Consider the following 26,118-nt stretch of genomic DNA (forward strand, 5'->3'; position numbering starts at 1 on the left):
CATTTACGAACTAGAGAATAAAATTAACTTAGTTAAGTCTTACCTTCATAATATACAGTACGGTACCATTTGCACATTAACAGATAATATACTAGTGTTCTTTCTAAATCAACAAAGTTAAAAAATTATATAGTAATTGATTTTTCTACATAACAACTTAAATTTCGCTTTTTTAAAGCTTAAAAATCATACCAAAAAAGTATGGAAACTTCTTAACAGCAGATAGAAATAATTTGCTAATTGACAAATAACTTGCTAATGGGTGATATTTTCTATATGATGCCCAAATATCATTAACGTATGACATTTAGGCTCTTTTCTAAATTTTCTTTATCCAACTTTGTTAGGACAGGTTTATAGTTTGAAGAGAAAAAAGAATACTGAAACTTACTATTACAAACAATGGGCACATGCATAGCTCCAGAAGCGCCTAAAGGCCCACCGGCTCAAGTTATATCATCACCACCGGCAGATTATACTGGTAGAAATGCTAGTAATCCTTATCAATCACCTGCAGTGGATACAACTATCCCTACAGGAGCACAGCAACAGCAGCAACTACAACAGCAACAACAATATCAACAACCATTTCTACCACCTCCAATGGAACAAAATGTCGGACAAGCTAATCTTAACCATCAAGAAATGACTGATACAAATACAGCATCGAATAATCAAAAATTGCCAACAGCACCTTCAGCTCCTCTAGAAATGCCACAAAAGCCAACACCATCAGTGAAAGACCGCGTTAAAACGCCACCAGTACCTAAAAATCAACAAGAACGATTCGTCGACGAACAAGATGATACAAATGAGCCTAGTAGAAAAGCAACACCTCCACCACAATTCGATAGTAAAGCCTCCCATCAAGGCAATGATAGTGATGAAGATTATGAAGATATTGAACCTGTTGATGTATACGAGGAAGTGGTTAAACAATACATGATTTTCGAAGAACAAATTATTCGCCTGAAGAAAACTTACAGTCATCAGAAATTAGATCACAGCCATTCAAACATGAAAGTATTACAAGAAAATATCCAAGTAGCTACTAAAAAGTTAGAAGATTTAAAGAGACAAACGTAAGTTCGATACCTCTATTCTATTTAGCTTTGTCTCTTAAAAATAATTTGAATTTTGAATTTAAATCTGGATATGGCATCAACAGGCGTATAATTTATGCATATCTTTAGCACTTTATGATTTTCTGGAACGCCCAATCTTTACGTTAATTCTCACACATTTTTATTGTGACAAATCTCTAAGCATACGCTCTTCCTCATAGTAGTCTCTCACTTGTAATATCAAATATTATCTGAAAATATTTCGATGTCTTAAAGTAGATAGAAATTGTACTAAATTCATATTCTACCATCCTACATTATCATTGTTCTATCCTGTGTTCTTACTCCTAAGTTCAAAAGGATAGTAGGACATAAGGCAGCGTCTACTACTTACCTTATTGAGTCCAATTTCATTTATAGTATTATAGTAGCTACGTCAAGAACTATTTAAATCCATTTATAGCAAAGATTACAACAGTTTTATAGACCCTTTTCTGATCTATGCTGTGTTGATATCAATAATTCTTAGTTTTGAACTTTACTATTTTCATCTTTGATATTTTATCTCATACCCGCTATTCTATCACCGGAATTACCTTGCCCACTTAATTATTTATTCCAGACTAAGCTGCCCATTTGTAGATAAACCTTGTTATCAAATATATAATAACAGACTACGAGAAATTACGAAATATAATAAAAATATGGGGAAAAGATCTTACTGATTACCGTACTAATGGAAAGCTAAATGGGATAGTGTAATAACGACATAATATCATAATAATATCAATACAATTGTTAGGTAAGGGCTAATTTAGAATCAAACACGAAGAAAAACGCTCATTTTGTTAACAAAATACGATAGTAGATATAATCGAATATTCATCAACATTCGATCGAACTCACAGTCAATAAATCTATTTAATAAGTATCTTAATAGCTGTAAACAACTGTATAATCAATCATGTAAAATCATGCCGTGCTCTACGAGCGATAAATAGCGTTACTCAAGACCTGTACCCCACTTGAAAGAAAATTCTTTGAAGTTTATTCTATTTCACGGATGAGGAAGACGAACAACGAGGGGTGGGGAAAGGCTCAATCAAATGGGCTGCTAAGGTTATTTGACCACGTAAACAAATGTGCTTCATTATACTATAGAAGAAAATCCTTATGTAGTAGCTAAGAGATAGTGAGATTTAGATCGAATTAGAAACTGTCAAATCATTTTCAATTTTTCATTATCATTAATCATATGAAGTAACATCATCAGATTTACTTCCTAAAATTACAGATTACTTTAGCATATTTATACGAATATTTAGTCTTGCTGACTTACTATTACAACTAGTCAATTAACAGATTCTTTCTAAAGAATCGATTTGAGGTATAGTAGCTAATACAGTAGTAGAATCGCTTCTTTAAATACCAAATTTATTAATCGAAAGATGGAACTCCTTGCATCTGTCGTTTCCGCATCTCTTGTTCAAAAAATAAACAAATCGGTTGCATTTTAATACAATATTCATTACTACGGCTGAATAAAATAAAATAAAATTGTCCCCCGTAGACATTTCCTTCATATTTTGATAGCCAATTAAAATGACTAGTTTGATCGGTCGATAATCATGAATTACATTGTTATCACTATCATATGTTAAAAGCACGTAGTCTATAAAATAGCAATTAGCTTATCGCCATACTATGTAGGAAGACTTTTTTTACAGTTAATAAAACGTTATAATGATGAACATTGATACAGTCAGCATCGATTAAGTTCCATTTATTGGAACTCGTGCACATATATACGAAAAAATATCTGTCGGATGAAATTGAAGGTTAATACTCGTATGTTTAAGTCGTAATTCAAATTCAATATAGAGAGAAGTACATTAATTGGATATACATAAAAAGACGATTTTTGTTTTTCGATTAAAATCAGATATCTCGCGACGACGATGAAAGTATTTGATCTAACATTGTCTGTCATTACGTCTATGAAAATAGACAAGAGGCTCTGATTCTATCCAAATATTCTCTTATATTATTCTTGAATAAGAAAAACAATCACAATACCGTTACATTATAATTGCCGAGATAGGTATAGTGGATATTGTTCGACAATCCAGTGATGAAAAATAATCAGCGTTTCTAACGAGTTTATTATCATTCTACGTCATCTATTATCCAAGCCAATTTCATTTGTATTCATCAACCCCTTTAAATAAATTATTTTAAAGTAACAATACTGCAAATCATACTTTAAATCAAATAGCTATTTTATTAAGGACAAAATATGATAAAGGCAACCGTAACACGATTATTGTATTTGCCTTGGAAATCATAGTCGAGCAGACAATTACTATCAATTTATGCAATTCATTAAGGCATTAGCAAATAGATCATTAAATCTGCCGTAGAAAAACTATTTTCCATCCACTATCAAAATGATTTCTTATTACTTAAGGTCAATTCTAATATGGTGAATAAACCTCATCTAAAATTTATACTGATTTACTGAATTAACCGAACGCTAAAGCAAATAACTACCGCACCAATACATTTACGTGCTTCTATTTACTTAACGTCTAGCTCTTAAACAATTTCTAAAACGTCTCTGAAAATCTTACGTCCCACACTCAGCGACTATAAAGAATCGATAACCACACACAAGCTAGTTAATTTTATCTAAAAGAATATTTTTATTATATACCAAAGACGGTGAATTTGCTTTGAAAAATAATCGTGTAATACACTTTAACAGTGAATTGGCTCTATACTAAAATTAAACTACCAAAGTAACAAATTAGGAGAGTCATGTTGATTTCAGACGTCCTATATGGTCAAAAAATGATAATTTAATTCTGAAATTTAATTTCAATTAATGATCAGTGGGTCCTACATAAAAATTAATCTCCTACCAGAATCAAGCAATGATTGCATCGTAATTTTATTAAAAAAAAAAATAGATTGAAATAGAACTTTAAAATCTTCATAAATAGTCAAACACTAACCGAATAATCACTCCCACAAACTTACATAACTTAATTGCTGCTAGTTCCATTGCTGAACGTAGAGAACTCAGGCGTTACCATGGAATCATCTTTAACGAATACACATATTAGTATGCACATAGGAAGAAGATCAAATAAATAGGTATTATTAACAAAGTATAGTACAATAATATCGAAAAAGCGCCTTTCCCTAGTTTGAATGCATATTACTATTGTGCAAATGGTACCATTGAATAGAATCTGTGAATAATTGCCCTTTTGGAAAACTTCATTGCGTAGATATCATGATTGTATGTCGTTCGAAGTAATAGTTTAGAGTATTAGTTTTCTTTATGGGAATAGTATCAATGTCAGCGAGGCGATGGAATGTTCTAGTTTATTCATTAAGGAGAAAATTAAATTATTGTTATGGAATCTTATTTACTATATCCTGCTCTAATAGAAAGCTAAACCATCCATTTCATCCGACTTATAACAAATTCAAATAAAGTAACTGGTAGAAATGAAACAGAATTATGCTTCGGCATACGATCAAATCACGAATTAATCTATAACCTCGGCAATTAAGAATAACGACTGAATCCTTCTTAAAATTCATGGAGCAAAATCTTTAATTCGTCTAATTTATAAATGGTTACACTAAAAATCCCTTGATTTTTCCTGAGTATGATACAAATCAGCAATTGATAGAAAAGTAAATAATTTATTTATTACATGCGTAAAGCGGTTAATAAAAGCGATTCCTAAACCCTCTTAAAATTTTACTATTTCATTAGTAAGTCAAAACTAAATTACCAATTCATTTACCGTGTAGAATTGATAACAAGCAATATCAAATTTACTCAAGGAAACATACAATATATTCGATCAGAGTAACTAAAATTGATTATCGAGTTGTTGTGGAGGTTAAACGATATTGTAGAGATTCTATCTATTGCACTGTTCAATTCAGTTTAGAAACTTAATAAACTTATTATCGAAATTGAGCCTTCTCTGTAAGTCGAATCTTATAAATAGCACTAAATGACATCGCGTAATAAGTGTATCTCTGCTAAAAAAACTTACGGCAAATGTATGTATTATAAGAGTTAAAGGTGTTCTTTCTATTCTCTATTTCATCTACCAGTTAATATATTATGTATTGGGTTATCATGATTATGCTATTAAAATTTGTCGGGTTCTTTATCCTTTTCCAACATATTCTGATTATTACTCACTAAGAGTAATCTATTTACTGGTTGGACATCGGAAATAGTTCAGAAATATATACAGCCATTTTTATGCAAGAGAAAATGATTATAATTGAGATTTAATTAATATGAATTATCTACCAATTGTATAGATTATGTCCCTCTTTTAAAGGAGCTGTAAATTCAATTTATTTTTGAGCTAGAATTCCATTGCCTAGAGCTAAATGTCGTAGAAAACTATTAGTGAATATCATGAATAATTAGTATATGATCTATACTGTTGCTAAGTAAATAAAATACCTCTTTCTATACGTTATTGATTGGATAACTAGCCAATCCCTAATGAAGAAAATCAGATTTCAAGGTTGTCTTATTTTGAATTAGGTTCTATACTTGCATAGATACATCGAAATAGATAACAATGTCGTTTAATTTCTTTCTTTCGATTGAATTCTTACAAATTATCCCTATGCTGCTCCAAAATTGTTTAAATAGTGCTGGTGTTCGCAGGATTATGTACGGTTGAATACGCAACTATTTGATATACTGCTAGCTAATATACTACTAAGCAGCGATATTATATTGGAGTTTCAATGCTTCATTTGCACATTATTGCTATGTATAGCTTATTCCAACCCAAACAGTTAATATGCATTCATATCAACTATACTTATATCTGATAATAATTTTATGCCCGTACGCGTATGTGTATAGTTTCGTTGTGAGTCATCCTTAAATATTTTGGTTAATTGTCAATGCTATCATCTGTTGCAGTATGCATTCTTTTGGCTTCTGTAGTTTAAATTACACAATATAAAGGCAACATTATAAGTAACAAATTGTGATTGAATTAATTGCTCTCACTAATCACTTAATTTCAACATGTTTTTTTTAATAGTGTTAAAGAATACAACGATGTTATTCAAATACAAAACCCATCTGTCAAGGCTTTATTCATTAACCAAGCTCAACATGTTGCCGCCGTGGATAAAGAGCAGCGTGAATATGTTGAAGCATTAAATCGTCAAGAGGTGGCTGATAAAGAATTAGATGCTTTAAAACATCAACATCAAACCTTACAACGTGAATTCCAAGACGCTGAAAAGGGCATGCAAGAATTGAAATCTTTGCGCGAGCAGCAATCGGAACTGTTAGAGCGAATCTTCAATGGAAAATACGGTAGCGAGAAAGAATACCGATTAGAATTAGACCTCGAAATGATGGAAGATCGCAAGCAACGCGTTGCAGCTGCACGCTATCGCTGGCAATGTGCTCGTTTCTTGTTAAACCATGCTACCAACCAGCTTAATTTTGGAGTTCAGCGCTGGCATCAGTTACGTACAATTCACTATCAACAATTTCATGTACGCTATAAAATGATTGCTGAAACAAGAAATAATTTAATAGCATCATTACAAAATATTAATAACGCATACCGCTATCTACCGCAAATACAATTGCCATATGTCGGGGCAGAATTTACAAATCATCTGATGGAGTCAATTAATTCTATCTTTAATGATGCTCAAAATCCAACAACATATGAGCAAGTCCAAGTGCGTCTAAATGACTATTTCAAAAAATGCAGCCACCTTAACCAATGGAGTAATCAAGTATTAACCCAGACTATCGAGCAAGATTTTGGAAAAGCCACAAGCGAATATGATGAAGTTAGCCGTATGCTGCGCGAGGAACGCTTGCAATTACTGGAAAATAAGGCACGTGCTATTATTGGAAGCGATTTTATTGCAAGTATTTTAATATCAAACCAAATCGAAAATGAAGAATCCAAGCTTGAACATCACGATCAGATAATTGATCAAGCCATTATTATCGAAGCTGAACCTGTACCACAAAGTGAGGAAGAAATAGCAAGCACTGAACAAGCACCGCCAGCACCAGAATTTTCGGTAACTGAACAAGAAATCAACCAAAATTCCATCATTGCCGATAATGCGCAACAAATAGATGATGATCATAGACCGGATGTTGCACCTGTGCCATTATCCGACTTAGCACCACCTCCAACACAAGAAGAATTATTTGGTAATATCGAAAGTTTACGTAAAAAGCATGAAGAAGATGTTGCCGAATTTGAAAGAATACAAGACTATAATCGTCAACGTGCAGATCAAGGTTTACAGGAGAAACTACAACGTCGTCGAAGCCGACGCCGAAAGCAACAGTTGGAAACGATCCAGGGTCATATGTTAAGTCAAAAAGTATCAGCAATTAACGAAAATGCATCGTAATATCAGCGAAAAGAATCTATTAGTGACACATATGCAGGTACTAATCGCTTACACAGTGTAAAGGATGAAGAGTCTAGTAGTTATGTACAATCTTTTAAATTGTATAACGCAAATGAGAAATCATCGTAAATTTTTTTTGAGCGATAAAGTTAAAAAGTATCATTTTATGAACAGATCGTAGATAGCATATTGCTAATAAATAGAGTCTATATGAATACTATCATCTTATGATAGAATTCAACGCAGAAGAAGGATGGTTGGATGAAAGCACAAGTTCTTTCATAACGTCGCCACCGATGTTATAGATTTTACCATCTAATCTTCAAAGTATCTATAGCAACCTATAAATATCCATGTTTTATATCATACGAGTACAATAATTCAATCCTAGATATATCTACTTGTTTCACTTAGATTAAAACAAAGTGATAGAATTTACAACTTCTTTGTGTCTACAAAATAACTCCTCAGTTATGCTATTAATCCCATACAAGTTGTAATAATTTGATCACATTTCAACGCTTACAATTATCCACTGTATCAGTTGTATGTTGTTTTCTTTTTTACCGTGTTACAGTTGCTGTTTGAACTTAGAATAGCTAATAACTATTGCGATAACCAAATAAGTTTTAAATATGTATACCAACCTGCTTAAGCTACTACAGTATAGCTGCTCTTTTGCAATTAGAAACTAAGATCGATATTCCTCTTCTATAATCATTTACAGAAATTTTAGGATTGCTATGATTTTATACATCATTAGTCAACTCATATACATGCTACTATCTTTTGCATTTAAGTACATGCAGCATCTAGAGTTACAATTTTTCACATGATATACTTTTTCCCTGTAGTTCAATTTATGCAAAACTTTCTGTAATCGCTTATAAGTTTCTTAACTGTTTGAAGGTTAAGCATGCTCATATATACAAATGTCAATAAGATCGTTGATTATAATATCATATATGCGTATTCAATACTCTTAACAATTTTAAATCAATTGATTATCTGGTTACACCTACAAATGTTGGGAAGAAATGATATCTTACGTTTTGTCGTTAGCTGACAAGGCTTAGATAACGGCAGCTTAAAATAAAATGTTTTTCAATTAATATTTGTTCTTATGCTATTTGTTATTCGTTGCAAACGGCTTTAAGGTGATTGACACGAAAAACTTCTAGAATGCTCTGTTTTGGAAACTACTGTATTGATCTACTATAATTGATTAATAATTAATTAATCTATGCAAATTGAATGCATAAACGATATCTAATCGAAGTGTCAAGGCTAATCCTTTTCTGCAACTTGTCATTCTTGTAATATTTTATCACATTAGTTTGTACTGCCTAATTTTTATCCGCTATAGTTTATCACGAAAGCAGTTACTTTCTATCTTGATAACATTACAGTACGAACTTTACTAATCACCTTATTTAGCAAGTAATACCATAACAATTATACTAACAAAGATTAGGTTAGAGTAAATAAAGAGCATTTGTGTACACGAACGAGCTTAAGAAATGAAATACTGTAAAGTTTCACATCATTACCACATGTAGTATATGTACGCATACATGGGCTATCTCACGCATATGTAATAACTACCGTAGTGTAGCGGTATTTGGATCTGTTTTATTTAGATTCATAAATTAACCCACGAATTGATTAATAACTTGAATTTATTTAAAATCAGGTTATACGAAAAAAATCTTATGTTACGTAAGTAAATATGGCATGGTCCAATTCCTATAAACATCTGGATCTGGAAATGATCTCATGATTTTCGCGCATACCATTAAATAGTATTGAACATCCAATCCTCATCATTTATCTGCTTACACGGTTTCTGATAATTTATGCAAAACATCTCTTAACTTAGGGTACCACGTATTATGTCATACGAGATATTTTTAATCATCACTATTTGCTATCAATTTATGCGAGTATGCATAATCAAAGTACCAATACAGAACAATCTCTAAACACATTACATGGCCTTTAAAAGCATTTAATATGCTAAATGATTATTAAAATAGGCAATAACGCAATCTTCATACAAAAAACTTTCCGTTATAGTAAATAGTCGAAATTGCTGAAACTGATTTCCTATTGCATAAGGTGACTTAAGTTTAAGGGTATCAATCATTAATCCATTCTTTTCCGGATTAATACTAACAAGGATAAATTAAATTTTAATATAGGCGGAATGAAATTAATCATAAATACAGCGATTATGCCTTTTCAGAGTTCGATGGTCAATTCACCGTTATAAAACATTAAAACCTTCATCATGATTTTAGTAAATTAAATCATTTTCCTTTTCCCATATTTAACGGTTAACATATTTATAATCTAAAAATTATCCAAGTGACAAACAATATTCAGTCACCGATCTCTTTTATATGTAGTTCAATGGATGCAGGACAAATCCGTAAATAAACATTCTTTGACTGAGATTTAAAAAATTTCGCGATATTTCATTTATTAGGCCTGAAGTCGTTTCTTATTGCGACATAACTCGTATAAATTAATATGTAAAAGTAAGAGTTATATAGGTATTTTGTGAGGGTATAAATTATTTGTGGTAGATTGCTGTAATATCTGATAACAATTCATTGGCTGCCATCTTAACCTGTAAAGGAAATAAAGAAACAACTAAGCTTGAAATGTGGTAGAACATACAATCTCATTTAAATCAACACAGCTAATCAGTTACACGATAAGCAAATAACTCTAATATTATACCTCTGAACTAGAATCGTCAATAAAATTATGAATTAAAGACAATGGAATAGTTGCTTGTAACTTTTTGGTAAACTCTGGACTGTCTGGTTCAAGCGCTAGTGACTGCAATAGCCTAAAACCAATAATTGTTAACAAGTAGTGAAAACAAAATTCTAACTTCAAGAATCATAAGACATAACCATTGTACGTTTTCGATTATTACCTTAACGTATTGTATTTGGTTTCAGTATCACTTTCTTCTATATTTATGAAATAAGTAATTTTACGTTTTAGTATTGCTCACATCAGATAAGCCTAACTTATACAACAAATTAATGCAGCTAGTTTTGTCGATAAAAGGAAATACTCTATACAGTTAGAATACTTCGAGCCAAAACCATTACATACATAAAGACAAATTAATCATACAACAATTATCACTTTTCTTATTCATACAACCTTTCAAAAGATTCGCTATCAAAGGTAAAATATCATCCCTTGAGCTAACATAGCGTAACCCCCTCTGATTTATGCTGTAAAATTTAAACACACCGTCAGATCAGCAATCTAAACTGGTAAGCATGAATTAGAAAAAGGTATTTCTTTAAAAACAAGCCAGTCAATACCTCATATTGTATACAGCCATCAAAATTAAACTAGAATGTTACAAGAATAATAAAATTTCGATTTAATAAGTAACACTTGTATGGCGAAACAATTTCAAGATTTGTAGATATAGAGACGTTATGATACATAAATATAAACAAATGTGTACAAAAATGCAATAGCATTGGTGTACTAACTTGCGCAATTTGGTGCTAATGGAATTTATGGAGAAGAATAAGAAAGTATATATCATTGAATTAGTGCTGGTTACGATTTTAAATTGAATCAGTAACATTAATGGCATTTACAATCAAAAATTTCGTACCTAAGCTTATTATTTGGAGCTGCACACAAAACGGTAAAAAATGCTTCGAAAACCTCACGACCACATTCACTAGAAATTAGATAGTCTCGCCCATCAGGTGTAGCTGCCATATCTGAACATTTTTACAATTTCACGATTTAAATTATCAAAATAATAACAATCAAACTTGAAATTATAGATTAGCAATTTATGAAGCAGTCCTCATTAATAGCAATACATAATGACAGTACATGAGAGATGTTACATACTTGTTACGATTCCGCATAATGACAGAATGTACTCGGATTCATCAGAAATTTCGGAAGGCATAGCAACAGATTTATCAGAATACGTAGCGATAAAGCTATCTATCGTTTGTGCTACCAATCGTAAAAACTCTTCCGTTCTGACCTATGATATTTTACACAGGAAACGGACCATTATGGAAAAAGAAGTCCAAATTCATTATTTATTCTAAAGCATGCAAAATAGATCATAAACCATAACTATACCCCAACAAGCATCGATTGCACACACTGTTCATCTTTCGATAGCTTCCACAGCATCGTTCCCATCGAAGCACCCATGTTAGCGCAATATTCTAGTTGTTGTGATAATTCTTCATTCATTTGTGTTAAAGTTCCCTATTAAATTAAAATATAATTCGCCACTGTAAAATAGCTGATTAATAAATTCGATTTCTTAGTTATTCTTCGACCATTTACCAAACCAAAAGTAGAATCATGTGTTACCTGCAAACGATCAGTTTCCTAAAAAAGGTAACGGAACGAATTGATGAAATAATAGTTTTTAAACGTATTGCGGAAACTCATCACTTATGGTAATGGTTGTAGAATCTATTTTACCTGTTTTTGCACTTTCACCTCATCTTCAAGTTGCTCATGTTTGAACCTTAAATTTTCATATTCAGTTTTTAAATCTTGAAATAATTGTTGGTAGTTATTGCCTAATAATAGAATAAACTAAATTCAATCATATCCTAATTTTATTACTAGCCAATAGCTCAGGAATTTATATCAGAAGCAACAAAGCACTTAACGACATGATATCACTACAAAAGCATACCGGTAACATTTCCTGAGGGAAAATGATTCAGGCAACGCTGGTCATCAGCAACAATCTAGACAGTAGCGAATAGGATTATCATCTTCAATAAATGGAAAATAAACCTAAAAACCGCCTGGTCTCGACCATATTCTTAATTATAAAAATGTGCAATATTACACCTCACAATAACAAAATACCGCACCTTCGGAAGGAAAGATTTTAGTTGCATAACTTCCGCTACTAAATTTTCTAAATCCATCTTTGGTACTTTAACAAAACTGCCTGGACTACTATCGTTAGGCAAATTTGCGCTGGCTTTCTACAATATTAATTTAAACAGAAATCACTGATAATGTGATAAAAGCGAACTGTAAACAACTGGTACATACGTGTAATATTTCCTACAACAAATCAGTATATTATTAACCGATAATATATTATTATCCCTATTAGTTTTCAGCTCTTTTAAGCGATGTTGTCTTAACTAAATTAATCATAGCATACAGTAACTATGTTTAAATGGGCAAAAGAGGCGATTTTAAACAAAATCTGTCCTGAAATGCATTTTTAACAGATAGACCCACTAAAAATTTTATCAAGTGGCGTACAGACTTACAGGTATATCTTGGCGATGCGTTAGAACCATTGCTTGATTGGGATTTGCTGAATTTTCAATAATATCATTGTTCAATTTAATACTTTGATTATCTTTTCTTTCCTGGAAATCGGATTACAGTACCGTATTAATGATATGCAAAATATCTATTATTTCTGTGACTTTCGTAACATAAATAAATAATAAATGACTTTCAGAGCTCAAGACTGATTAACGGCTTTACCATATTCACACAAACTGAGTTCGAATCAAGATCACCGGCCATAAGTCCTCGTAAGATTTATCATATCGTTAAAGTCTCGTCAGAAACACGCGGATATATCTCAGACCCTACCATTGAAAGAATAGAAAAAGTTCACTTAAAATATACGTACATGTAGTATTGTTAATCTACTACATTAAATTTGTAGCAGTAATCTCTGAGGTTTAACCGTAAGGGGCTTATATTAGTACTAATTTAAAGAGAAATCAAAAACAATAATCAATTACAGGTAATAGATACTACGAATGACATTGTTCTATAACGATAAAAAGGTCTACATCTGGATAGTACAATATCCTGCCTAAACCATAAGAGTAACAGAAAGGTATTCGAATATCAGCTACAATGCGTAGATAAAAAAATCATGACAATACCTCTATTTGCCCAACACTACTTAGAAAATAGAACCAATATTCGTATAAGTTAATGATTTCTGTTTATGAAGTAAGAATAAAGGATAAATACGCTTTCATCATGAGACCCTAAATCTGTTTAAGTAACGAAATTTAAACATTTTACAATGCTGTTATGCAGTCTTATTAATGTTAAGTAAAGTTTTAACTTTTTCACTAAAATAATAAGTAGCAGTAAGTAATTTACCATTAGTGTTCTCAAGCACAGACAGTAATAGTACTACCAGTCAGTTATATTATCGATACAACGAAAGAAAGCTGTCTTGCAGTATGTGTAAAAAGTAAGACAAGCCACATATCTACACCTTCAAATTATTATTAATCCTTTGTTGGTTGCCATTCCTAATCTTGAAATGTTTAATAATACTAACTAGTATATGTATTGAAACTGAACTACGATGATACTGTAATTATGCCTTAACTTACTAGAATTTTGTACGTATACAGTTCACCTTCATAAGAATATTTACCGTTAGAGCAAGTCGTATGTAATATGCGCGTACGCTAAGATTTTTACGGCCAAGTTAGAGAATGAATAAAGCAGTAACTAAATAGATAAACTCCAACTAAAATTAATCTGATGGCAATAGATAGATATTCATAAAAGGAAGGCAGTATTAGTAGTTCCTTTCTCAAATAGCCAAGATGCAACTGTCATATTTCGAATCATTCGATTGTAAAGTTAATTACTTTTACAGACCACCTTCAGTGCCTTTATAAATAATTATTTTTGTGCATGTGGACAATGGATAATCATATGAAATACAATATTGACTAATAGTAAGAAGGATGGATGAACATATAATTGTTATATAACGAAGCAAGGATCATTCAGTCGTTAGGCTGATTTATTACGTTATATGATACGTTGCTCTTAATCTAACCAAATATAATTTAGCCTGTAGAAAAACATCAATCAGCAAGAACAATAAAATATGCTTATGTTATGTCGCCTTGTGTCTGAGAATAAAGGAAGTCAGAAATTCAAATGACAATCACAGCGATTCCATTTGCTTAACAAATTATTTACTATTGTCATTCTTTAATTTTGAAGATGAATAACGTACAATTAACTATTTCGAAATCAAAAGCAAGTCTACAAGGATAACATAAAGTAAGTCATCGATAATTGGATTGATCTTGTCATCATCGAAGCATGATATTGAATAAAATCAACAATAGATTCCCCTAGCGATTCAAAAACATCACAGAGAATATAAAATAGGAGCCGCGATAAAACCGAAAGGATACATGACAAAATATGACATAAAATCATCAAAACGTTTAGCATTTCAATGCCTAAAACTGTACCGAAATTATTTTTAGGAACACTAGATTTTGAATGTGTAATCGTTCTTCAACCGATTAAATTCCTATCCATTTCAAATTGGCCTGAGGGTATACAGTAAACGTATTGACTAAGAGTACATTTGTTTGTTAATGGACGTAACTACAGACTCTACTGAAAGTAACTCGATCCTAAATTTGTCAATACGTGGATGTCAATTTAGAATAGAATTTTCGAAAGTAAATTTCAGGGTGTAGAAAGGAAGCTTAATATTAATGACCAAGTAGAAAGTAATGATTGGCTTGAATCGAATAGTTGGATAAGAGTCAGTGCTAAGCTCATAATTAACTGCGGTACTGAATCTTTCAAGGCTAATGATTGCAAGTTATTATACAGTAACAAGTACCATTATAAAGTTATAGATGTAGACGTATCTAAATTAAATTAAAGAACATTTCTCTAATTTAGCATCTTATTAACAGTTGATTAACTCTAGTCTGTCGGACATTCCAATAATCATCATAATAGCGGATTGTAAAACGGTTTTAAATAAATATTTCCTATAAACAGTAGGAACAACACCGTATAAAACGTGATCTACTGCATTTTACATTTAATAAATAGACTTACCGTATTGCATTAACTCTAAATGCAATGCTGCATTCTCAAGTGCTATGTATCCGCCAAAATCGATTAATATATATGCTAATACTAGGAATACAGCATATTCTTAATTTTGAGATAAATGATCGAATCAATCGTATTGACTTGATTTATATACAAATCGTCACAACGTGTACTGTATAACGTAGTAATTAAGAGTTGGTTGGTATCAATATGCTAGCCTGACACAAAATAAACGCAACTATCATCTGATTCACGTCAGCATCGACTGTAGGTACTACTGAATACTGTATGTACACCTGTATAGCTCATTTAGACGCAGGAATACTTCTACTAATTGTTATTAGTTTCCATGACTCTGATTAACCATCTTTATGTGGTTCATTCATCTCATGACGCAAATACGCAATGTATACTGTACATGTACTGTGCTACTGTATGGACGATCTTGGCGTAAAAGCCCCCAAAATGACTGATTTGTCAGTTGCATTTGCAAAGGAAAAGTCTAATATAATATGCTAAATGGATACTGATTTCTAGTAAAAGCTCTTCAATTTCATAGTAACTGTCTTACGTAATTATTAACTACACAGCGTTTTACCGAGTAAAATAAATAAACGTATCGTGAGGTACTTTCATCGACTGATTTGTCAGTTGCATTTGTAAAGGAAAAGTCTAATATAATATGCTAAGTGGATACTGATTGCGGTAAAGCTCTTCAATTTCATAGTAACTGTCTTACTTAATTATTATTACACAGCGTTTTACCAAGTAAAATAAATAAACGTATCGTGAGGTACTTTCATCGAATATTTAACATTGTACTGTATTACGTCCATCTATTGTATATTCTTTCGTAATGTATTGCTTAAATCCGTCTTTAATAATTTAAATATAGCGGCTGCTTTCTTCCTTTTCATCGTCTTAAGCGAATATGTAAATATTCTTGTATATCGGTAATAACAGAGGAAAGCACGATCTATAACTGACGTACTGTGCGGCACTTTGAACACCAACTGAAAATCATGTGAATAATAATTTTGTAATAGTCTCGTCTTGAAAGAAAAAGATTCTGACTATGCTATCGGGGATTCTAATCATCTACTGGTATACTTTGGATAGACATCTACCTCATGTTCGTATATGCTTCACAAGTCACAATGAAAATTACAGAGTAGTAATGTCCTATTTCATAGCGAGTCAAAGAAATAAATTCACTCTATCATACGTCGAGGGTAAAACTGTACATAATAATGTTGATATTTAACTACCTTTTAAATAACCAAATATTTTACTCTGTGTAAGGGCATCATTTACAACAGGAAAACTAAACTATTTCGTTTAAGAAAGACATGATTGCAACATAGTTTGTTGTAGTAAGGCTAAAGTAGACAACTCTATATTTCAAAGAGAAATTTGACAGATCTTTGTTGCAACAAATAAAATCAATGACACTGTCAGTGACGCGGCCAGTATATGACCTTCAGGAAGTGCTATGAGTTATCTACTAAATCCGGTCTTAAAAATTATTGGAAAAGAATTTTTCGTGCATCCAGCCAGTACTATCCTTTACCAACTACTATGTCTATCAAAGCAATAATTATTCTAATTACTGACATTCAATTACTTCAACACTACGCCATTTCTACTCACTTTCAATCTGCCAAACGAATTGTGCTATCGGGCAGGGCGGATATGCATTACGACGACGTATGGATGACCGACCTCCAGTCTGTGAGACGGCCTATCATGGATGACGTGTGAACAGTGATAGGAGCATAGCATAATATAGGTGTATAATCTAATTTACTACAGTATTTAATGATTAATTATATATTATACCACACAGTATATTTAATGCAGTAACTTGATCCCGAATGCTGCCAGTTGTATCTTTATAATAGTAGTGTACTTGCAAAGTTTCTATTATGTTATTCGTAAAATTACGCTCTTACTATTCTATCAAATGATCGAAATCCGTCACAATCACTACTCTACCAACCGGGGCAAACAAACAAAAAATTTCATAGAAAAACTATTTGAAACTCTAATGTCAACAGTTGCAAGACGTTCGCCTTCTACAGTAAATCACTAGCAATCCTTGTAAGCGTTCGTTATCATGTTGGACATTCACACAAAAAAATAGGCAAAATCCTCAGCCTTACAACTGGGCGATCAGTGATAACTGAAAGGATTGTTGGGTACGATTCCTACCTTTGAAATATCTTAAGCAATGAACTGATTGAAGGTTGGCAGATTCAAATTTCAATTGCAGGCCAGAAATTTCTATAGCTCAATACTGTCCAGTATCGCGCGCATTCCAAGAATTGTCCAAACCTTTCACTCAACATGTCTTTTTATAGGCGAGTCTGGTATGAGCACAGTATGACTAGGGTACAGTACAGTACAGTACAGTACTACAGTGCACAGGGTACAGTACAATACTGTACCAGTTTGATAGATCTACTGTACACTGTGCAGTAGAGACCCTTTACTCTACACTACGCCAACACCGACTGCGCATTCCTTCAATGGCATTAGATCGTGCAATTTACTTTTGCTTTGGTCGTGTGGATTATGATACTTGGGCAGATTATTTCAATGCACTCAGCTAGTACGAGTATTGGTATTTGTACAAGCGTAACGATTTTATTATAGTTGTTAGCTTTTATTATAATATTTCGTGGTGCAATACATCAACAAAGACCATATCCATGGTTGTTGAACAAATTACATGGCAATTCAGTAAATTACTGAGTAATATGTACTGATTGCCATATTGAATTGGATCGAAAGCGTATTGGTTAATTAAATAAAATTCATCCAATAGTGAGTTTATGCGAAAATGTAAATGAAGTAGCGGATAGGATAGGGTGTTAAATGCAACACAAACTTGATTGTGTATCATTCACCAGTCTTAAATAGCATTGGGTACATTACATATACATTGATGAAAAGCATGATTTACATGCAGTAAGTGTTATGACAGTGATAAATAATGTACAGTTATCTCGTTATCAGTTCGTCTCTCGGAATATTATATATATAATAATTGATTGATCATAATATCTAAGTTTGTAACTATACAAGGTACATTGCAGTTTAAATGATAAATATTAAGTTACGTATATAGATAAAAGATTACATAAAATGAGCAGTAATGTAATAAATTAAATTATAATTGAAATTCGCAGGTAAAGACTTTAAAATAGCAAGCGCGTGGAATATACAGGAGTTATAATAATATCGAAAAGAGGGATTAATTTTGACCAAATAAAGCAACATAAATTGCTTTCATTCGGTTATAAGTTATCTTAAAAAAGGCATTTCAAATATTCCATTTTAGAAGATACTTAGCGGTTTAGAAATCATCAGTTGACAAGCTATGTAACTGCGGTCAATCTTTCAAATGAATATTTCGCATGCGTTTAATAAAACTCATTGTTGAAGGTAATTCCGAATAGCAATCAGGATCTGGTGAAGATAAAGGCAAATTATCATCAGTACCAAACTTGCTTGCTGAACTAGGCCCGGCTGTTATAGATGTGTTGCTGATGCCAAAACGCGCATCACCCTCCATTTCCGAACTCTGGACCCAAACATTTCGTGTGCGCTTAAGGGGATTAGAAGATTTCGAATTTTTCCCTCCTTTTGCATCACGATTAGTTGAAGTTTGTGATGCCAAATGTGGAACTGGTTTAGCTAAAAAATCCTTAGTGACCAGCCCATGAATTAGTGGAGGACTATTAACTCCAGATGGACGCTTAAGTTTGGAAATACTGCTACGACCGGTATTTTTATCGTCATCAGCTGCCTTGTTAACAAACAAATCCGCTTGGCTGTGTGCACGATTAACCCTAACATCTTTATCTCTTGTCTTTGCCCCATGCACATCTACAATACTAGTTGAAGACGATCGTCTTTCTAGACTCTTATCTCCATTACTAATGTTAGATAATGAATTAGCTTTACCTTTAATAATATTACCGGTTGATACTGGTATTGCAGTAATTTTCGCGGAGATACTTGGCGCCACTAGCTGAAGGGCCTCTTCAAAATGATTGCCTTCTTCGTCATTACGGCTGCTTTTAGTGCCATTCTGATTAGCTTCAAGATCTTTTGATTCCGTCGTCAATAAATGGCCAAAATTTATTGAATTCTCACTTTCTAACACAGCATTGAAGGCTAACATGTCCCTCTTAAGATCACTAAATATATCTTTATCAATCTTAGGGGTACTTATTAAACCAGTATTGTATAAGTCTGATAATTCTACTGCTTTTTCTACAGATTTAATGAACTTGCTGATATCAGTTTTCGTCAAATTTGAAAATTCTTCATTAATTAGCCTCCTAACACAGCTCGTAAATTGCACTTTACATCGTTTAGCCACATCAATTCGCTCTCTTAAAATTCCAGCACGCATCTTCGCAGCTGTGCGCTCTCTACTCTGCGTCATAAATCGCATAATATCTTGTCGTATTTTTAGCATAGTCGAAATATAACGTTCTCCTAGCATTTCCAGCTTTTCAATATATTTCTTATCATAAGAGGCGGTCAACTCCGAAAATGATTCCGTCTGTTAAAGAATAAAATAATAACAATAAATACTGGATATTAGAGTCCTTAAATGGGGTGAAAATACAACCCGAACCCGATCAAATGGTTGATTTTCTAACTCAAAATGAGTGCAACCGCTACACAAACATTGTATCACTACAGAAATTCTTAACCCGAATCCCGCCCTCGAGCCAGGTTTCGGGTTGACTTTTAAGGACACTGCTGGATATATTCGCATATGCAAGGTTAATTTAATTTTACCTGACAAGCTGCAACGTTTACAATAGGCTTTTTAGCATCCTTTGCCAATTTTTCAATCTCTGCTGCATACTTTTCAATCATATCTTTTATTTTATCCTCATAATGTTGCTTAGTAGCTTTATAATTCTTAGCCGCTAGCTCAATATCAGCTTTGTATTTGGTTTCAAATCTAATATGCGCCGCTGCCAACGCTTTTTCATGATAATCCTTTATAGATTCCGCAGAAGCTAACTGTTGCTGGAGATTTTCACGTTCATATTCCCACATTTGCTGACGTTTTGATAGAGCAGAATGATACTTATCTTTAATTGTTCGGTTTTGCGCTTCCCATTCCTTACGCTCTAAAGCAAGTTTATTCAAAAAATCCCGTTCACAATCGATTTTTAAGTTGTGTAGGTCGCGCTCACTCTTAATTGTTTGATTTGCTATCAACTGTTGCATATCACTTGTATGCTTTTTGGTTATCTCAGCTTTCTCTAATGCAAACTTTTTATTTAGTGATGACACCGCATTATCAACCAAAGCTTTATTATCATTATTTAATTTTTCATATTTCTGAAGCCACAGCTCATTCAACTCTGCAAAGGCTTTTTCCTTTGATATCGAAAATTGCTTCAGGTCTTCCTCTTTTAAATGTTGATATTTTAATTCATTCTGCTCCATGGTAGCTTTAACTTTCTGCTGAAATTCAACGCTCATTCTTTTCTGAACAGAAGTTTCAGTCTCGCTAATGGCTTCTCTAATAGCTTCATGAAGTTTTCTTGTCATGTCATGTTCCCAAGAACTACTTATTGCAGCTAAAAGTGTCGTGACAGTTTCCTATTTAATTAAATATAGCCAGTAGATATTAAGCGTCTTCGTACGGCCACAAATAGGATTACTTAACTAATTAAAGAGGGTATAAAGATCTATCTCCAGGAGTCAAGAAATCTAAAATATTGTACTTATTTCTACTACTATACTAGCTTAAAATTAAAGGCATAAAATCATATAAATACCTGAATTTGTTGGCGAATAGGAGCGTAATGTGGTAAATCTATAGGACTAGAGGGAATTCGATTTACAACATTCGCGGCATAGCCATTAGAAGACGCCCAGTTGGCAAACGATCTGTTTATTTCTACATTGACGATACTTTGCAGTTCACGTGCAAACTCAGTTTTCCATTCAGATTTCGCTTTCGTCAATGCATCACTTACCTGCAAGTTTAAAAAGAATTTAGAGTATAATTTCGAAAAATATTTACCTCTATACACGTACATGTAGTCGCTTTTAACTTAATCTTATAAGCAGCTATAACTTAATAAAATTAGCTACCTATGTGGTGATCTTGGCCAACTGTACACTGCAGTATACAATTTAAAAATGAATATATACTACAGATTATTTATAATTTTTTCAATAACCTCTTTAACTTTTTGCTTTTCTACTTCTACAGACCATCGTTGTTCGATATCACTTAAACGATGAGTTAAATTTTGATTCCATTCACTTCGTGCGGTATCTACCGCATTTTCTACAGCAGTGACGACAGAGACTTTATGTTCGCGCATCCAAACATCTCGAGCCGATTTGATGCCAGCTTCGACGGCCTCCTGCTTTTCCCGAAGCCACTTGATTTCAGCATTTGTAATAGCAATTTCGATAGCTTTCTGTCGTTCTGCAGCAGCCATTTCATCCCATTTTGATTTTAATTGTGCTGCTTGCTCCTCCCATAACCTAGATTGATTAGATAGCATTTCATCGTTCCATTTCTTCTTTTCTTCCCTTACGGCAGATTCTATTCTATCTAGTGTATTTTTCTCATACACTTCAGCCCATTCTGCTTTTGCATTCTCCAATGCATTTTCTACGGCACTATTCAGTTTCATAGCATATCTTTCTTCTAAATTACTCTTTAAGTTCTCAATTTCCGTACTGCGAAGATCATCTAGCATAGCATTAAATTCAGCTTTTGATTTTTCACGAGAGTTTAAAGCCGTCTCACTAATAGCTATTTCTATTTCTTTGCGATGTTCTGCCTTTAAGCTAGAAGTAACCTCTTCTAGAACTACTTCGAGCTCCAACTTATGTCTGGACTCCATTTCTTCTTTCATCTCTTTACGAGCCTTGCATATAGCATCTTCTATTGACTTCTGATACCCTATCTTTAATTCATTTTCTGTTTCATGAGCAGATTCTTGGATAGCAGAAGCCACTCTTTGCTGAAAATTACCTTCGTATTCTTTCTTAACTTTGCTGACAGCTTCTTCAACTGCAATATCAACTTCTTTCTCATAGCGTAACTGTATTTCAGCTTTAGCAGTAGCAAGCCTAGACTGATAGTGTACTTCATGGACAGCAGTTAATTCAGCTTCCCACTGCCTTTTTGCAGTAGAGACGCTACTTTCAACAGCTTTTCTAAATTTCTCTTCTCGGTCTTCAATCCAATTCGTTTTCGCTATAGCTAATTCGATTGCCATTCTCCTCTGTAACTCCTCTTCAGTATTTTCCCTTTTAGGTAACTGACCTATTATCGATGTTTCATTTGCTAAAATAGAAACGTCGATACAATCCTTACGTATATTTTTGGTACCACTTTCTTCGAGAGCCTTAGATATGGCTTCATCCGCTACTTTTTGATATTCCTCTTTCATACGAGACTCGGTCAAAGATTGTTCATCAGCAAGGCGTACATAAGCTTCTTTAGCTTTATGCAATTCATTCCTGAGAACATCGATCTCTTCCACTAAAATACTTATTTCATCCCGGTGTTGCTGAACAAGCTTTTCTTTAGCATCTTCAAAAGCAGACGTCATTCCAGTCTTTAACTGATCAATTGCAGTTTCATGTAGATGCTTACACATTAAACGGCATCTTTCTACACTTTCTTGCTTATCTTTTTCAGCCTCACGTTTAGTCAGCTCTAAAGATTCTTTCAGTTCAGAATTACATCTATTTAATTCACTAACGTCATTCAATTTGCTAGCTAAATCATGCTTTACTTCTTGCCATTTACAACATATATCGTCATAATCTTCCCTTAATTGCTTATTTTGTTGTCGTAAAATTCTTTCCGAATTACTTTCTCCAACTTGCGAATCTCTTGCACACTTTAAGTCAATTTCTAGCTGCTGCATACGATTTTCGAGAGAAGCACACACTAACTCTGTCCTGCTACATTTTTCTTTTTCATTCTTTAAATCTTGATAAGCTTCCTTTAATTCTGATCTTAACTGATAAATCTCAGATCGCTTTGCGGCATTACTAGCAAGACATCGGTCAAGTTCTACACGCAAACCATTAACTATATCGTCTGCTTCAACATTTGAATCTTCATCCTTGGTAGACCATTGAAAGCTAGCATCAGAATTTTGAGGCAATGATTCATTTAATGACCCTGGAGAAATACCCGATGTCTGAACGCCCAATCTTAGTGCCGCTTCATACATTTTACACTGATCTTTTAATTCGGTAACTTCTTTTTTCAAATCTTCACATAAACCTTCGCCAAGAGATTTTGCAGTTTCCGATCTATGTAACTGATCACGAAGTTCGAGGACGTCCTTTACTGAACCCTCTTCTAGTACTTTAGTATAGCGATTTTGAAACTCATGCAAATTCTGTGTTAACTTCTTGATAGCTTCAGTATGGTCTAACTCAGCTTCTCTAGCACGTTTTTTAACATTTATTAATTCACTTTCTAACCTTTCCTTTTCCGAATACAATTCAGAAAGTTGAGAAGCAGTCTTATCATGCATTTCTTTTAATTCATACACTTCTTCTTGATGGCGCTCTTTCAAAGATGCAACTATCTTGTCGTGTTGTTCCCTGGATCGGAGAATTGTTTCTGAGCGCGAATATTCAGATATTTGTTGATTTAATGCCTCAATAGAGCACTCTGCTATATGCAATTTACTTATGGCTTCATCTCTTTCAGATCGGAGAGATTTCTTCTCATCGTCTGTTAATGTTAGTTTTTTACGTAATTCATCACATTCAATAGTCCTTTCGGATATCATGTTCTGAAATTGTTGAATATTGGAATGTAAAGCCTGACATTCATCTTGCGATAGAAGAACTTTGTGTTGCAATATACGTATTTGCCTATCACTATCTTCCTTGAATGTTAATAGCTGCTGACTAAGTTCATCTACTTTGCGACCCCGAGCTTCATATAAAATTCGCAGTTGAGCGACAGAAGCATCACTAGAATTTGGAGATACATCATGTCCAGTAGTGGAATTGCTACTAGTCTTGGAAATTTCCTGATATTGATCAATTTTTACTGCTCGTGCTGTACTAGTGTAATGCTCATGTTGAGTCTGTGAACGATTAAGGTAATCATCATTTTCTTCCAATTTTATATTGTCATCCTTTTTAGTTGAAGGTGGATCACCAGAGGATTGTCTTTTAACGTTAGAGTCGCCAAAGAGGGGAATATTTATGCCAGCGGCGGTTGGAATCATAAAGTTTACATTACTTAGTATAAGAGGATCAGTCGATTCAGAGGGCACAACATTGTCTGATATAGGTTCAGGAAATGTTGATGCATCAGTATCTATCACAAACTCATTAACAGAGCTATTGTGACTGTTGCCCTTGTCTTTCTCTGAATGATATTCCTCCTCTTGCTCTTCAGGCTCTAGTTCTTTCACATGTGGTGATACATCTGTGCTAATATTTTCTCTCTGTTCTAAGATCGTTTGATCATGATCAAATCCAGTAATTAAGTTTTGAGTTAGTTCGGAAATATTAGAATTATTGTTATCAACGTCACCTAATTCGGTTGTAGTCATGAAAAATAACCATTAATCAATTAAAAAAGCGAAGGAAGATAGCACAATTAAATTTAGGTTATTAATGAGTAGAGGTCTTATTTTTAAATCTTAGCGCCATTTTACATACCTGATATGTGATATATATTTGAAGGAAAGTTCGGAGCACGAGGCGGAGTAACAAAACTAATCCCTTTCGAAGTATCAAATTGTTCCGATTTACCAACAAAAGGGGTTGATGCTTGCCAAGTATTGCCAGCACTCTTTATATTGTCTAGTTGATCATTAGATAGTGATAGTTCTGAGGGTACACTATCATCATTATTTTCAACTTGGATTTCTCTATTTTCATTTCCATCTTGACTAAGTAAGGAATCATTGACACCATGCGATTCATTAGCCTCCACATCGTATATACTAGGCATAGGAACATTCCCTGGTAGTTTCTCTAAAACTGCCTGGCGCAACTACAACAGACAATATAAATGTTCAATTTAGGTATAGATAATTGCTTGATTAGTGCATTCATTACTATTTACCTCTTCTTGGCGGCGTTCTTCGTCTCGTCGAAATTCTTCTTGCTCAGGAGTTGGTTCTTGCGGTGGCTTCAATAACGGAATCGCGTAAAGTAGACATTAATAACTCTATCTAATTGTTATCTGTCGATCGTGATAGTATTATACTGTATGTAACCTACTACCATTTCACCAATGTCAAACTGAAGTTGTATTAGCAAATCTCAATTAATTAATCATCATTATTCATCCAATGTTGCTAGTCATAAACCTCCGTAGTATGAATAACGATATAATTATGTCAAATGTTTATCCTTACTTGAAAACTAAGATCCAATAGTTGTTCACCAGTAGTTTCGTCAGTACTCATCTTGATATTTTAATGTTGCTATATTCAGAGAAGTTAACAACGATAATACAACGTCATCAACGATTATCATCGCCATTATTAGAAAGCCATTACAACCAAATTTACTAATAGGTTTAAAATTTGTTGCTTACACTACCAATCAACTACTACTACTATTGTCTATATTTTAGTCGATTACACAATATCTGTTTGCAAAGCATTTCAACTAACACCAATAGAAAAAAGTACTG

General features: G+C 33.2%; 4 protein-coding genes across 4 annotated transcripts; 2 read left to right on the plus strand and 2 right to left on the minus strand.

The window, feature by feature from the left end:
* Nucleotides 1-402: 402 nt before the first annotated feature.
* On the plus strand, nucleotides 403-1,789 carry TRIADDRAFT_55115 (uncharacterized protein; the record flags this gene model as incomplete). Its single annotated transcript, XM_002111257.1, has 2 exons — nucleotides 403-1,082; nucleotides 1,738-1,789. 2 exons carry the CDS (start codon nucleotides 403-405, stop codon nucleotides 1,787-1,789), a joined length of 732 nt encoding a protein of 243 aa, XP_002111293.1.
* A 4,381-nt stretch (nucleotides 1,790-6,170) lies between these two features.
* On the plus strand, nucleotides 6,171-6,884 carry TRIADDRAFT_14791 (uncharacterized protein; the record flags this gene model as incomplete). The annotated part of the gene is made up of 1 exon (XM_002111258.1): nucleotides 6,171-6,884. A coding segment is annotated over one exon (714 nt), but the record flags the coding sequence as incomplete, so codon positions are not given.
* Nucleotides 6,885-10,095: 3,211 nt separating this feature from the next.
* On the minus strand, nucleotides 10,096-13,103 carry TRIADDRAFT_55117 (uncharacterized protein; the record flags this gene model as incomplete). The annotated part of the gene is made up of 11 exons (XM_002111717.1): nucleotides 10,096-10,152; nucleotides 10,266-10,377; nucleotides 11,176-11,287; nucleotides 11,424-11,565; nucleotides 11,667-11,798; nucleotides 11,907-11,924; nucleotides 12,021-12,121; nucleotides 12,241-12,295; nucleotides 12,425-12,541; nucleotides 12,839-12,940; nucleotides 13,062-13,103. 11 exons carry the CDS (start codon nucleotides 13,101-13,103, stop codon nucleotides 10,096-10,098), a joined length of 990 nt encoding a protein of 329 aa, XP_002111753.1.
* Nucleotides 13,104-18,822: 5,719 nt separating this feature from the next.
* Nucleotides 18,823-25,888, minus strand: TRIADDRAFT_55118 (uncharacterized protein; the record flags this gene model as incomplete). Its single annotated transcript, XM_002111718.1, has 7 exons — nucleotides 18,823-20,004; nucleotides 20,247-21,065; nucleotides 21,245-21,445; nucleotides 21,653-25,005; nucleotides 25,134-25,470; nucleotides 25,543-25,608; nucleotides 25,838-25,888. The coding sequence occupies 7 exons, from the start codon at nucleotides 25,886-25,888 to the stop codon at nucleotides 18,823-18,825; spliced, it is 6,009 nt and encodes a 2,002-aa protein (XP_002111754.1).
* Between the last annotated feature and the right edge of the window lie 230 nt (nucleotides 25,889-26,118).

This window comes from Trichoplax adhaerens, genomic scaffold, assembly GCF_000150275.1.
Source record: "Trichoplax adhaerens TRIADscaffold_4 genomic scaffold, whole genome shotgun sequence".
Classification (NCBI taxonomy): domain Eukaryota; kingdom Metazoa; phylum Placozoa; class Uniplacotomia; order Trichoplacea; family Trichoplacidae; genus Trichoplax; species Trichoplax adhaerens.